Genomic DNA, 16280 nt, shown 5'->3' on the forward strand with positions numbered 1-16280 from the left:
AAACTGTGGTTTGGGAAAGCGAATAAAAGTACATCCATTATTGTAACAAGTACTTACCTGCTAGCCAGACTGAGCAACTCATGTCTATCGGCTACTGCAGATTTCTTTTCCAGTTCCCATAACATCACATTGATCAGGTATGAATTCTTAATTACAATAGGCACTTCTTCAAACATGTTTTCATATGCAATATTTGCTTTTTTCAAGCTGTGAAAAAAAGTTATGGAATATTTACTAATATAAACAGTAGCTCTCTTATTCTCTTTGTTGAATTGTTGCTCCAACAAACAATTCAGTAAAAAGTCCTGATTTTCATAGTTTCACAATTAAACTGAGTCAAGTTTAGCTTAGAAAGCATTTGCATGGCAAAACCTCACATTTACAAAGACTAGGAAAAGCTGCTCTAGGAAAAACTCTTGAAGACAAGCAACTGCCTTGCTTGTTAATAGATTACCTACGTGAAAAAGCCTCCAGCAAGAGACTGTACTGACAGGATTAACTCTGCCCCTTCCAAAATATTTTACTGATTTTCCTGCCATCAGCATTTCTTACACAGAATTGAACAGTTAGCTACCACATGATGTTAAAATACTGTAACTACTACAATGAAAAACAATTTTCCCAATACCTGAATAATTAAAATTTTTACTGAACAAAAAATTAGAATCACAATTTGGAATAATTAAATTCTGTAGTGAATATTAAAACATAAAATTTCAGTGTGTATTTTTTTACAATAGACACATAAAAAACTATTGCTGTTGCTTTATAATAAAGTAAATAAATTAGACAGTAATACCTTTCATAAAATCTGGATATAAAAGCATGATTTAGAAGTTTCTAAGGAAATACAGCTTTAACTTCTTTATATTCATACTGGATTTTGGAACTAAAACTTTTGCTTTTTGCCTCCACCCCATTTTTTGACTGATCACAGATTTGTTTGCTCATCATTAGAGTTTTAGACACCAAGCAATGAAATGAATACATTCCTCCTCAATGAAGTGATTTTAACAAGTGTTTGTGCTTTTGCTGTTGAACACCAAGCAGTTGGAGGCAAAGGATGCTAAGGCCTACATCTGTAACAAGCAGTTAATCTTTTGAAACAGAGTAATTATCCTACTTTACTCCAGAACATGGTGTCCACATGGGGGAGTTAATTTGGAATAAATACACTGGGACTGTTATTCCGGAATACCTGTTCTATTTTAATTCGGGGGGGAGGAAAAAGAGCTTAAAGACAGATCAACTATTTCCCTTCCTCCTTTTTTTTTTTTTTTTTTTTTTTTTTTTTTTTTTTTTTTTTTTTTTTTTTTTTTGGTTGGTTGGTTTGTTTTGTTTTGTTTTTGGCTCTGTTCCCATGGTCCTTCGCCCCAAACCCAGTTCAGGATCCCCCACTTACAGAAATGCCCAGACAACTTTTCACACCCTTTCAGCTCACTGTGCCACTGAACAACTATCACTGCTCATATAGGTCCATTTTTCCCAACACACAAAGTTACATGAGACTTTAAAACACATTCTGCATCCCAATAATTCAGCAAACCCTAGGAGAAAACATTCTTTGAAGTTACTTACGCTTCTGGAGAGAAGTCTTTTTCTTTGCAAACTTCCATCAGTTTGGGAGTCAGTCTATATGCCTTCAGTGACAAAGACCCTTGGGCAGTCTTAATGGGATCTATTATTAAAATGGAAGGAAGTCTATTATTACCAAACCCAACTGCATTTTTATTTTTAAATATCTGAATGACATAAACAGGAGAAAAATGACTACTAAGTAGTCCTAGTGAAAAAAAATTTAAAGCACAAACAGAAAAGACACTATAGCAGAGGCAGTCCTATTGCACTGCTATGTAAAATACAACCAACAATATACATTGATGCCAATTAGTGAACTAAACTTGGAGAAGTTGTGGGGAATCTTGATCCATTCTACTAATATTATTTCCCTGTTAAAGGTCCAATTCACATTTCCTTTTTTTGTATGAATTATCCACAGAACTTATGTAAGAGTGACCTCATTTGAATAAAGATTCTTCCTTCCAGTCATTCTGCAGTAAATTAAAATCTTCATTAAACAACATTTCATATAAAAAAAAGTACTTTTAGAGTAGCAATGAGCTAATTCAGATCAAGCTGCAGTGCTGCTTCATGCATGACAATATAACTAGTATATACAAAGATTCCTTTTGCTTTGACATACTCTGCTGAATTTAGGGGGACATTTTCTAAACAAACTGTTACATTCCTTGGACAAAGAAGCTTAACACTTGCAGCATGATAACAGCTGAATCATGCCAACACGAGAATAAAAGCTGTGTTAACATTCATGTTGTCTGAAACTTAACACAGTAAAACTTTTAGCAATCGGTGATAAAATGAAAACCAAAATAGACTGAAACAAGTGGAAAATTCATCAAGGTCTGATGATGCAATGTTTCCAGCCAATATAAGTATACTTTAACAACTTGTTCTTTACTGTAATCCAATTGTTAACATACTGAAACAATTTTGGGGCAGCTCATAAGATTGATCGTATTCATTAGTATTTTTTCTGACAGATACTCAGGACGTTACATTTACTTCTCAGCTGGAAACTATATGCAAGTCTGCCAGATATGGCAAACTGTGAGTGTTTGGGGAGGGGGAGGCTATAAAGCTGTTAAATTGCCTACGGTTCTGATACAGCACAGAACATCTGGTCTGGAGAGCTTGAGGAAACACCATTAAATAGGCAGAAAAGAAAAAAATCTTTGTGCTAAGAAACAGTCCAGGTTTTGTATGCTTCTGTCAGAGGTATTAAAAAAACTTGGCAATTCGTGTGATGATTGGTCAGTCACGTACAGAGCCAGACACGCTAGCAAGCGGGGTTTGTTAGACATCTGGTCGGGTTCCACCAGCCCCTTCCACGAGGGAGGGGAGATGAAGGAATAAAAATGAAGCAGCTACTCCAGCATTCCAAAACGTACACATCAGGGCTCTGATAGCAAGAAAAATAAACAGAAAGAAGGAAACCCTGTCTAGACTTAGCTGCTGCTGAGGCTGCCGTAGACACAGGGTTGGTATTTACTCGAAAAGGCCTGCCAGGCTACTCTTACAGGCAAAAGACAGAATACAAAAATAGTAGTAATAATATTAAGAGGGGAAAAGAGTAATAAAGGAAACCTCATACTAACCGTAAATGAGAACTACAGACTCCTCAATTGCATGCTGGTAACTGAACTGGGAGTCCAGGAGGGCACGGGTGACAAAAGAGCCATAGTATGTGGACTGGTACCAGCCAACGTGAAGATGATCAATGTTTACATGGCGCAGGCTTCGCATCATTTCCATCTGGTATTGAACTGGATTAAATAAAAAGTATGTTCAAAAAGTAAACTTACACAATCAGTACTATTTAAAGAGAAAGCTTGATATTAAATGAGTAAACCGTATTTTATTTTCATTTTTGCAACTGCCTAGGAATTTCTTTACTCTCTGGACTGTTTTCATTAAAATCCAGAGTTTCCTCACAGAATGAGAGTAAGACCAGCCTGAGTAAGCAGACTTTTTTCAGCTGCAGCTAATTGCTAAAGTGATCAACAAACTGTTACACGTCATTTATAGTGTGCATTACCTTCCTCATTCATAAAAAAAAAAGATACTGGGTTTCATTAAATAGTAACATCTAACCATTTAGTAACAAAGACTTATTGTGATTTAAGCTGCAATACTGTCTGGAATTATGTAACTTTTGGAATCAAAAGGAGAATTATTTAATGAATATATGAAATATATTATAAACTGTGTCTTTTAATCAACATAAAACTACATTTTCAGTATCAGAGCTTGGGAAACCAGCTATAGCTGTTAGATAGTTTTGATTACGTTTTATTTCCAATTTTCAACACTGTTTCTTCTTTTTAGTTGTATGTAAATGGAAAGGATGCATGCATGTACATATTATTGTTTACAATACACATACATCTAAATTCTGCAAGTTACTTGTAACAGTAGGGAACATTTTTCTTTACACCAACAGCTGTAATGCTTCATTGTACCAACACAAAAATTCTATTTCTATTAAATGCTTCATTCAAACAGATCACCTTCATGGAACAGAGTTCTATTCAGGAATATTTCATATAATCCCATCAAACAGAACAACACACTTTACCACGTATCAGACCTTTTAAACAGACACTGTGCCTGCTGGTTAAATTTAAGGAAAGAAAAATCAATGTGATTACGAGATGAACCAACATTTTGAGCCAAGCCATATGCAGCAACACTACACAATCATTAAGTTTTGTCAATGCAACGAAACTACACAGTCCTTAAGTTTTGTCTGCAGCTGCAAGTTACAAAGGTAACACACACACCCCCTATGCATCCATTTTTGTTAATTTTTTTCAAGGCTTCTCCTTGTATAGAAGCAAATACGATATTCATTATAAAAGAAAGAAATACAAATTAGCTGCAGAATGTGCTACATTTTCAGGCCCCACTTCATATCCTTTCAAAAGGGGGAAAAAAAATTCCACACATATTATTTAAAGATATGAGGAATCATTCTTCAAGACTGGACAAATATTTTTCCAACTTATCACTCACCCTTGCAGTGCAGACTACATTCTGCAGTCTTCTGGCCCTTCTCATTAAATTGCCATATCTGACTGACTGTATTTTTGAAGTAACCTACATACACTTACAGAAACCCTTACAGACTTCTTCAACCAGTCTATGCTGGTGATTGCATTATATAATACCACAGTATTGTAACAGAAATTACTTGCAATTTGTGTTTCATCCAGGGCACCATGATAATAAAGCATCCAAAAACTAATCCAGCAAAACCACCCAGGCTTTGTTCCGAAATGCCCTAACACAACCAGTAAAGGAGAGGCCTGTTCGATGTGCCTGTCTCTAAACAAAGGCAAATCTTGAGATGCCTCAGCACTCTCCAGGGGCAGCCTGCACAATTGATCAAACAGCTATTTCCAAGCCAGAATGAAAACCTTCCCCCCTTGCCAGACCTAAGCAAGCTCATTGTACCACTTCCAGAAACAGAGGCCAGGCTGAAGCTCCTTACCCAGAGCCCAGTGCTTTTGCAGCCCAGTGGCTCGCGCAAAAGCAAAGATCTAGTTTGTCAAGGAGTCTCAGCCCCTACACTTTAAAAGTTTCTGTGGATTTTTTGGAGGTGAAGATGGTAAGTTTCTAAATTTTATAATTAAAACAAGAACACAGATCTCCTCCAAAAAAAAAAAAAAAACTACTCCTGCTGTAACCATGATTTTGAATTGAAAAAGTGTATGAACTAGCTATTAAATGTAGCTAGAATAACCTCTTTTGGTTAAAATGAGCTTTTCAAAGGTATATCTGTGTGGAAGGCAAGAATGACTTGGTTTTCACATGACTTGCTACAACATGCTAAAAAATGAAATTATAGTTAGATCCTTTGTAGCCAAATGAAGTCATTAAGAAGAAAAACTAGAAAGAATTTTCAAAAGCAGCTGAAACAGATAAAGGATTTTGTGATAATTTAACAAAATTAAATGAAACATGGATTTTTAGACAGCTGAGCTAGACTGCTCCTTGGAGTGGCAATTCTCTTGTAATGGTGGACAGTCTCAAAGTAGAGGTGGTCATGTAATGATTGGAAAATGATACTTAGACATAGATTCCTATGAAATCATGTGGCTGATACATCCAGATAATTTCCCCCTTGAGAGGTATAATATTCAAGAGCAGGAAAACATCCAGATCTTTTACAAACTTGAATAAAGGCATATCATGTTCTCAAAAGTGCTTTTCTGAGAGCTAACTAGTAACTAAGTTCCAGGATAAGTTCTTTTCTTAAACACAGTACACCCAGCAACATGTAAGAGATGTAACACAATGTAAGAGACACTGTCCAGAAGAAAAAGGACTCACTGAAAACCATCCAGATTTCATGTCAGCAATTCCTCCTCTCATGACTGTTAGCAGTTAGATGATAATGAAGGCAATAGTGGAAAAAATGTCAAAGAACCAATAAAGCATCAATAGCTAACATCTTTGCCTTGGGAAAACAACTGCAGAAATTAAAACATGATGCAGTCCTCACCAGGGAGAAATGGAAACTCTTTTAACCAAACATATATATTTTATAACATGTATTAGTAGCTAGATAGCTCCAACAAGCTGCCAACTTGCACAAATGGCTAACAGCCCCCAAGCTGCTTTTGTTGATACTGTTACCACTGTTTCTTTACATCGTTTGCCCAATCTACAGAACATCATCTTTTTACCTAGAAGCTTAGCACAGACTGGACAGGAGCTCCCTCTCTCCTTCTATTCATTACTCAGTCTGCTAGCATTTGGGGCAGTTGTGCACTTTTTCTAACAAATTTACTGTTTTGTGTCACAGTCCCTCCCAAGTCACTCTGTGAAGCTGATACTGAAAGAGCCACTTAGTCTAAGAGTGCCCAGAACTGAGGTGAGCAAAGAAAAGGGCAAGGGAACAGCCACACCTGGATGTTGCCTCCTTGCCCCTCACATTTAGACAGTGTACCCACATTTTAAAACAAACTACTTGTTCAGGGATGTCCTTATGATGAGGAAAGCCAGCAGCCATGCTTGCACTGAGAACATGCAACCTCTGTCTCCTGAGCCATTGCCCCTCTCCTGAGCACCTTTCTGAGGGAGCTTTTTTAACAAAAGATTCTCTCTCTTGCTATTATTAAAAAAACCACACCCTCCTTCCTCTAAAATGGTGATTTTTTTTGATAGTTTGCAAACAAATGTGGGGGCAGGGGGAATTAAGGAAGCTAGAAAGCATTAGTGTAATTTATCTAAAGCAAACAAAGCGCAAAACTATACAATATGGGTGTTCTGTTTGAAAACGAATGACTTGTGTGAATTTGTAGTACTAAATTGCCTTGACTGAAAAATCTTGACAGTAAATCCTATTACAGTAGTTTGTTTTAATAACTACTGTAATAGAATTTTAAAAAAATAGAACAATATAAAGACATTTTCCTTTTTAGAAAGTACTGCCAATATTAGAAACTTTATCTGGGCTTTAACATATAGGAGATATATACCCTTCCTCACCAACAAAAAACAAAACAACAACAACAACAAAAAAGAAAAAACCCAACCAACCAAAAACACAAACAAACATAATATATCAGACACAAGACCAAGAATTAAATCCTGAATGTAATGGCCCATTCAACACTGTGAAAATTCAGTCATGTTTTCTATATCTTAAAATATCTGATCAATAATATCACTATTTGAAATCAGAATAGGTCAAATCAGCTGAAGCACTGAAAAAAAAGTCCATCATCATTCTAAAATGCAAACAAGCCTAAAACTGCAAACAAATCTAAACCCCTGGAGTTCAGAAACAACTGGTGAATGATACAAGTTTACTTATTACTGAATTGTTTCTTTACCAAGAAAAGCTCATTAGAATTCCTCTCACAGGATCACATACGCACGTGCCATGTTGCTGAAATTCAGTCCTTAAATAGTTATCATTCCATCAGAAGAGATGCATTTCAGCCTGGCCACATTCAGACTGTCAGTAACTATTGTGACATGTCAAACCCTGATCAATGGTGGCCTGGAGGCAATATATTTGATGACACCTCACTTGCTAAAAGACTTAATTCTAAAAGATAGTTTTAGTTGATATACCTTAAGAAATTTGACTTGAAGAGCAGCAATCCATGTGCCTTCTAAAACGCCATGCCCCATTGAAGTGGAAGAACTTCATACCAGTGTTAGGTGCCATAGACTGGTTTTATGCTGCTCCTCACCCATCTTACTGCAGTGGACTCTGTGCAAAGGAGGTAACCAACTTGAAGCTACAAACCACTAACATCTGTGTAGCCTTCAGTCTGCCCTTCCTTCACAACTGTTTGCCTCAACTTGTGTTTCCCAAATTTGTGCTTTACCTGTGCTCGAAGAGCAGAAGTTGCACGTGCTTTCGGAGGGCAGGTCACCGGTTCAAGAACGAAGTGGACCTTTACTGCTCCCTCACCTTCTACAGCCTCCTCACAAAGACTCTCTCAAGGAGAATGAATCTGAAGATGAATATTGTTTCCTCAAAGAATGCTGAGCACCCAGAAGACAGATGAACTAAAACTATCTAAAATTTATTCAAGACTAGGCACACTGTCCAAGAGACACAAAAGTCCAGCAGAAGAGACAGCATCCACTTTCTGTGCTAACACTTCCCTGAATTTAACTAATGACTTGAACGTGGTAAATTTTGGTTAATCTGGTCAAAATATACTGAAAAACAGACAAAATATTCCTTTTATAGCATTGCTATTAATGTGGATAGTATTTTTAATGCAATAATTTATCTGTTTTGAAGTGCTACCATGTGGTAGCATGCGTATTGAACAAGTGCTATACACTTCACAGCACAAAAAAAATTGGGTTTTTCTATACACATTAACTTTGCCAAACCACATGTATGCTTCAGACAGTATCTTCAATGACTAAACCAAGTTAGCAGATGCTAGTTCAAGGAATCAGCATATGCATTTGAAAAGAAGAAAAACTGATTTATTTAATTTAATTTAGCATAGAGAATTATTGAGACAACAGATTAATTTGTTTCCCTCTACACACACAATCTCAATTAATTGTCTAAAAAACTATGAATCACAATAACTGCATCTATTGATAACTATTTCAATTGTGAAGATACAAATAAAAGGAATACCACAACCAACTTGTTATGGTTAAAAATACAACTAAAAAGAATGAGCAAAGAGAAACAAGAATTCAGAATTAATTCCAGCAAAGGCAATGTTTCATTTGAAAAAGCCTTCAGATACAGTTGAAATATATTTCTCTGTCTAAAATGTGCACCACATATGCATACAAATATTTACAGATTTTTATCTATTTCCAACCACCTCACACATACACACTACTCCCAAGACAAACGCACAAGCTCAGTAACGCAACAATTCTCCTATTCATGGAGAAAAAAAATTGAAAGTAAATATTGCCTTCCTCAATAATATTAATTTCCTCCTCTGAAATATCAAGTCAGGGTTACAAAACAGTGCTCTATTTTATGCACTTTTGCTATACTGGGCAGAAAGCACCTGACCTCCTCTAAACTTGGAAGTTAAGCAGACCAGGGTCTGTAGGTAGCTGGATGGGGAAAAAAAATCACGTGAAAATAGGCAAAAGTCCAAGAGTCATAGTCGTAAGAGCAAAAAACCAAAAGCAAGTCAAAAGACTTAATTCAACCCCATTTTAATTGCAAAACTGAAGGATAAAAAAAGTGGCAGAACATATCTGGCCAAATTTTTTTAAGGAATTTTGTGTTCTAAGGAGTTAGCAACTGCATTAGAAAATTTGAACATTCACAAATCTGCATTTTTTGTATAGAGTATGAGATAAATTGACTACAAATCTTTAGGAATCCCCTCTATCTATGCCACCAACACTACTGCTCTAGTACAAGCAAGCCAAACCTCTTCTGAGTGAATGCTTATTACAGCAACTGAGGCTTTGCTAGTGCCTTCATGTTTTTCTAAAAAAAAAAAAAGTCCTTCATTTTATGAGAAAGAGAGAAACAGAAGAGGAAAAACTCCTAAGTAACAATTAATTATGTGCACTCAGTAAACTCATTCATTTTTAACCTTGATCACAACTCAGTGTTAGTTTTATGACAGCACTGTGTGATATTAATTGTGCTCAACAGAAAAAAGTACAGGACACCCAGAGGAGACATCACAATCAGCAGGTGAACAGTGAAAAGTAACAGAACATAATAAAAATAAAAAACAACATTTGGAGTGCTTCTGTCAGAAGATACTTACCCAACTTAAGTATGTATGGCCAGACTGCTATTTATTACCAGTTTAGCCAGCAGTTGGCAGAGCACAGTTCCCACCACAGCTGATGACCACAGCCCTGGTATGAGGGACAGGGACAACTGTTCTGGGATCCAGGACACCTCAGCACAGCCAGCAGTGACTGCCCATGATTACCTTGCTATACAGAGGTGGCTCCAAGCCATGGGCAGCACAAGGACAAAGCTCCCGACAAAGCAGGGCAAGGTAAGAAAGGGTAGCCCTATCATTGGTGGGAATAAAGGATGAGGAGAAGTTTTGAGAGCAAATGAGTAAAACAAGGGAATGGAGAGCACAGGGACGTGCGTGACAGGACAACGGGAAAGTAGCAAAGGGAAGCACACCACTTCCTGCACATGTGCTGGCACTCACCCAGGGTTTTCTGACAGAGAGTTTGGGGCTCTGGTCTAAGCACACAACCACTGAATTAGGAAGCAATCAAAGCCATCAACCTATTACAGCATTTTATCAACACATGAGCAAACACTCAGATAAGCCTTTGGACAGGCTAAATCTCACTAACCACACAATTCTCTACACAACTCAAGATAATGAAAACTTGTCCTGTTTTTAAATAAATACATCAAAGCCTCAAGACAACTCTAAATAAGATGGGTAGGACTGCCAAGGTAATTTGCAAAATTGTCTTCTAATGTATGCAACATTATTCCAAAGGATAAAAGCATTATAATACTATCTTTCAGAAATACTAAAATACTGAGTTTTCAAAAAGCATTTTAAATTCAGAAACCCACTTTGAAATAAAGTCAAAATCAAGCAATATAATTCAACCATTTTGTTGGCAATGATCAAGAAGAAATGGTCAGAAGAAAAGGCAACATATTTGATGGCTTTCTGCCATATCTTTGGAGTAATTTTTTTCACATTTATCTAGAAAGATGCATCTTCACAGTATCTTACAAACACTATCCAATTAATCCTCCATCTCCTCCTATATGGCAGGAAAATATTATTCTTGTCTAAGCATCCATTTGGCTTACTACACTGCTATTCCTACATTGATTGAAGACAAATTTGATATGAGATCAAAATCTTTATCAAGAGAAAAAGTTTCAGTCAGCCTACATTGTCATGACAGCGGTAAATTGTACTACTAAAAATGCCATCTGTGCAGCCTAAATCTTGCCTTCCTTGTAAGAAAGCAGGAAGATGATATCTCTTTTCCTAATAAACATCACATGCCTAATGAAAGCATAAACTGTTTTCCATTAGGAGTGCATTCCCACAAACTTCAGCACCTTGAAGCCTTCACTTACACCAATTTTGTCCAGTATCATTCTAGCTGCTAACATGCAAAGTAGGATTAAAGGCATGAAAAGGAATCAGCATGGTCAAAAAACAATTCTGTGTTACAGTAACATCATATCCAACAAGACATATTCTTTTTTTTTCTTTTTTTTTAAAAAGCTTTTTTAAAGTTTCCTAAGATATCTTTAACTTTGTTTAACACCATTGATTTTTGCTTGCTTACTCCAGTGAGGCTACATTCACAGGTAAAAGCTCTTTCTTTACAACATATCTACCTTAACGCTCCGAGTTACAAAGCAATTAAGCACAAAATAACACAAAAATGTGTGGTGAAACTAATTCCTTTCCTACATAAATGTCAATCAGATTAATGTATTTTTTATGAAATTTTATATTACATAAATACTCAGAAAGGTTATTCAATTACCCGGAAAAATTGGGAAATGTTTAAAGATTAATGAATTACACAGTCACTATTACTTTTTTAATATAATACAGATTTTCATATTCAACAATTTGAAAGCAGAACAGGAACAGACTGGAATGGAAGCAACACAAAAATCCCTGCATTTTGAAAATCAGTAATTTCAGACACCACGCATCACATGGAAGTCTCATTTTGTTAATAATTTTTCAGTAAATGAAGAAAAACTATGAGTTCACATAAGGGGGGGCTTTTAAATTCCTCATCTCCCCTGGAAACACAGAAAAACATTTCTCTTCTTTGTAAAGCTTCAAAGTTTGGGTATTTTCTACTAATCACTGTTTACGTTGCTGAAATTCAAAGGGCAGTGGGAAGTGGAGGGGCATCTTCCACAGCTTATTTAAAGTCAAAACACCCATCTTGTGTTACCAGATACAGTGAAGCAAGTGATTTTCTGATGGCTTGGTATTAAATATCCACAAGTCTGTTTTCAAGATTTTCTCACACTCTTCTAAAGTTTCAAGCTCACAAAACACGGCCTGAACACTGAAGCACACACAGCCCTCATACAGCAATTTTCCTGAATTGTCTTTATAGCAGTTCATTGCTACTGCCCATTTCTTCAACTTTCAGTTCAAAGTTACACCAGCTATTTTTCTGTTACCTCCATCAGCCCATCATGTAGGGATAACACTACTAAACATTTAGCAGAGAGAATCAGTGAAGTTTTAATTTTTGGCAAAACAGGAGAACATGGTTGCCACCTCCATAAACTCATCTTTTGAATCGAAAATACAGAAGTATGTTACTAACAAATAAAAAGATGACTGTATCATTAGCATTGCCCCTACTGCTTCTTGCACTGAGGGTCTACTGTGCAGGGCAAGACCTCTCCATGCGCCAGGAAGGCCAGAAGCAGTCAGCATCTATTGCTCCTTTCAGGAAGGCAGAAAGACCCCACACAGCCCCCAAAATTCACACTAGTTTTCACACAAAGTCTACCAGTTTTGCCTAGCCCAGGTGCTGTTACTTGCTGAGCAAACAGCTATGAAATGCCACATTAACTTCTTTCTTTTCAGTAAGAATAGCATTTAACTACCACCCCTCATTTAACAGAGCAACTAGGAGCTTTGTCTAATACCTAGATGAACACAATGTCACAAGGATGTTTCTGATCAGATATTTCAGCACATCTCTTAAACCACTCTTAAAATCCCACTTACATCTCCAAGTAACACATTCCATTGAGCAGTCCACAACACAGACTGAGACATCCCATCTGACCAGCTCAGAGAGCAGTGACTAGGCTGAATGCTCTAACTAAGGGCAGCTTCACTTGGATCTCTGCTGTAGGACCATCTACAAGTGCTCCTCACAGCTGTCAGCCAGCTCTTCAAGCCATGAGCAACACTAATTTACATGAGGTACTAGTAAGTCAGAATTTAAGCCAAGCCCTACCCAGCAGACAGATGAAGAAGTTATCTCTTCACTACAAGACCCAGGGTCAGGTATTTGCTTTGCCAAGCACTGACTTTCAAATAAAATGAGCCAAGTCCTGTTGCTTGCAACCCCTGCCACAACAGACATCTTTGCCCTTCTTTAGCTTGCAGGCAGATTAGAGTGACAGGTTCCCTTCTGGTTTAGTTCTTGAGCTAATGATTGCCACTTCACAGCAGACACACATATATCACTAGGCAACTCTTCAAAAGAGAGGGAAAACTAGAGGGAAAACTCACCTTTTATTATCCGAAGATCATAAACTCACCTTTTATAACGCCGAAGATGCTCAACATGAAGGCTTACAAAAGGTAAACAACCCTCCATCTCAAGATTTCTCTCGATGAAGTGAAAGGTTTGCACTGCATGCAATGCAAAACATGTGGAGACCACGTATCTACACAAAGATGATGCCTAATCAGAGCCAGAACCGAGTATATCAAACAACTCTATTTTTTGAGGGGTACACATTACACTAGTATTTTATTGTAGCATATTGGCTACCAAGAGCTGTTTGCAATTCTCTTCAGTATAGTTTCAAGATTGTGAAATAATATGAAGGAAACTGATTTTAGTTGAGCTCAAAAGTAGAAGACACTGACCAACATTTTCTAGGCAGCTTGAGCAAAAATACTCAATTTTGGATGAAGAGAAGGACTAGCAGTTCAAATCTTGTGAAAGCATTTGCCCAAAAGACTCTTAAATTACTGCAATTAGATCACAAGACATTTTCAGCTTTTTTTATTAAGTCTTCCCTACCAACCAACAGTCATAGCATAATTATTTTGGAAGCTGTTGGCTGCACCAAGAAACAACAGATTAAATCAAATTCTGATAGAGGTATTCCCTTCCTGCATGTGAAAATCAGCCTCCTTTGCTCCCTAAATATTACATATAATATTATGAGCATTTCAACATGACAAGTGATAGCATTAGCAGGGTATTGAAGATGCAAGAAGTTACAGAGTGGCCACATATGCTAGCAGGCAGCAAGAGCTTACAGTGAGAGACATGACATTCTGATCAAAAACTCAGCATTCAGAACTGATGGCATCCAAATTTTCAACACACTTCATCCCATAGAGCTAAGCAACAATGTTAGAAAAAAGCCAGTGTGTTAAGAATTTGGGAGTTAATGAATTGAGGAAGTATGTTATGCTTCATTAGGTGAAACCTTGTTTTTATGCCAATTCCAAAATGGAAACATTCAAGAACATCACTAATACATCATTGTACTGTTTCTTTACATGACTGCTACCACAGGAGCTATCAACTAATTAACATGTGCAACATTTAATTAGTTAAAGAGCAGTTAATTAGTTAAAGTACTTAAGGTCTTAAAAGTGTACAGTTTCAGGCATAACAGCACAGACCTCAAAATAACTCCACTACAATGGAGTTAACACAGGGTTAGCAACTTCCAACACAAGTGCCATGGAAAGCCAGCAGGCAGTTTTGAAAGGCTCAGTGGCAGCTACCGTGCCTCTTTGACATGAGAACCATCAAAGTTAGGGTGACACACACACCAGACCTTGTTTTAACACACAGGAATCTCCTGCAGTACCTAAACAACAAGGGTTCAGTTTTCAGAGGCTTTCTACATGGATGTAAATAAAGCAAAACCTGCTACACCTGAATGGCACTTCAATTGGTCAAGACAGATCCAGACTAACTGTGCATTAACATTTTCCAAATCCCCAAACTATTTCTATACCAGACTTCCAATCTTGTCTTGGACAACCAGCGTAGTTAGCTACGACATGTTGCATTTTTTTCCCAAGGAAATCAGAAACATCATCATCACATACTGCCTCCTTTATTTTCAGTTACGTGTGTGTGTATATATGTACACATATACAGATTTGAGGGAGGGGTGGAAGAAGACAGAGAGAGAAAGAATACATACATACACACAAACACATATGCAACCATGAATCAAGGTGGATTTCCCATGGTAAATGTTAATGCACATAACCACGCTTTTTTATATAGAGAGAAAAATTAAAGTAAAGGCAACTTCTCAACAACAAACTAGACACAGAAGACTGACAGTGTTTGTTTCCAGTATTCCAAAGTTCATCTCAATCCTTAACTCCACTCCCTCCCCCTGCTCCAAAATTTTCAGCTTATGATTTCTCACTATTGCCCAGGTAATATCATGATGGTTAGGGAAAATCAGGCCAAGGTAACTCAGAAGAGAAATCCCCATCTTACTGAGTATTAGTGCTGCAGTTAGGAACTACAACACCGCACAGCATCTACGGAATGGCATCATCATTGGTATTACTCATTTGTGTTTCTAAAGTCCAAGCTAACACTAGTAATGCCTGCATCAGTATCACTTCTTCAATGTGTCCTCAAAGAAACAATCAATTTAGGCCAGATTCAGAAGTCTATTCCAGAACCCAGCAAGAGGAAAAATAAAAACAGGAGTGGTTAGATATCTGAGATAAAAGACAGTCATGCCTTCGCAGGAGCAGCCTTTGGCACATAACAACTTGAGATTATGCACCATGTTCAAATACAAAGATATCAAATAATTTAAACAAAACTAAAACCCACAACAATTCAAGAATATTTAATTTAGAAAATAAAGCTCATGGCTTTTAGATCAAGCTGCGCAACACACAGTCAGGATGAATTCCTCCTCTTTCTAGGGCTTGTAACATCATATGGCATAATTTTGCAAGCCAAAGCTAATATTTCAGCAACATAGCACTTGCAACTTTTATATTTAAGTGTGGCCTGTTCTTTTAAATAGCCAAGAACTCACACCCTGTTTGAACAGGCAGAAAAACTGCTCTGTGCCAAGAAGGAAGTTATAAACTTAAAGGTTTTTTACATGGGAAACAAGTTGGGAAGCAGAGGAGCAGATTCACTGCAATCAATTCTTTAATGAGTAAGAGAAAAAACACAGTACATCAGAGCTGGAGGCAGTAGGCTGCGGTTCCACTGCTTGCTCAGCTGAAGGACTCCCTGATGGGGGCTGGACAAGTCAATTCTTTCCACTCCCGCTTGCTCTCTGGAGACTGCAAACCCTTGGGACAGCACTTGCCATTTATTCTGAACAAAGCCTCAAGGCAAAACAGTTTCATTTGAGGAAGAGATGAATCATCGAATCACTTGGTGGTACCTATTTTTCACTGACTGCCAAAATGCTTTTGTAACAACATTATGTTTACAAACTCAAATTATAGTTGGAGGGGGAAAAAAGGAATAGAACAAGATTAATATTATCC

General features: G+C 37.2%; 1 protein-coding gene across 1 annotated transcript in view; it reads right to left on the reverse strand.

Annotated features, from left to right (window-relative positions):
* The window catches only part of EIF3H (eukaryotic translation initiation factor 3 subunit H), an 89113-nt gene that overhangs the window by 14752 nt on the left and 58081 nt on the right, over window positions 1–16280 (reverse strand). Inside the window, exons 3-5 of the mRNA XM_066335026.1 lie at window positions 3177–3344; window positions 1579–1678; window positions 58–207 (exon numbers count right to left, since the gene is read on the reverse strand). Coding sequence (XP_066191123.1) covers window positions 58–207; window positions 1579–1678; window positions 3177–3344 — 418 coding nt within the window. The remainder of the gene's footprint in view (window positions 1–57; window positions 208–1578; window positions 1679–3176; window positions 3345–16280) is intronic.

This window comes from Sylvia atricapilla, chromosome 1 (assembly GCF_009819655.1).
Source record: "Sylvia atricapilla isolate bSylAtr1 chromosome 1, bSylAtr1.pri, whole genome shotgun sequence".
NCBI lineage: Eukaryota > Metazoa > Chordata > Aves > Passeriformes > Sylviidae > Sylvia > Sylvia atricapilla.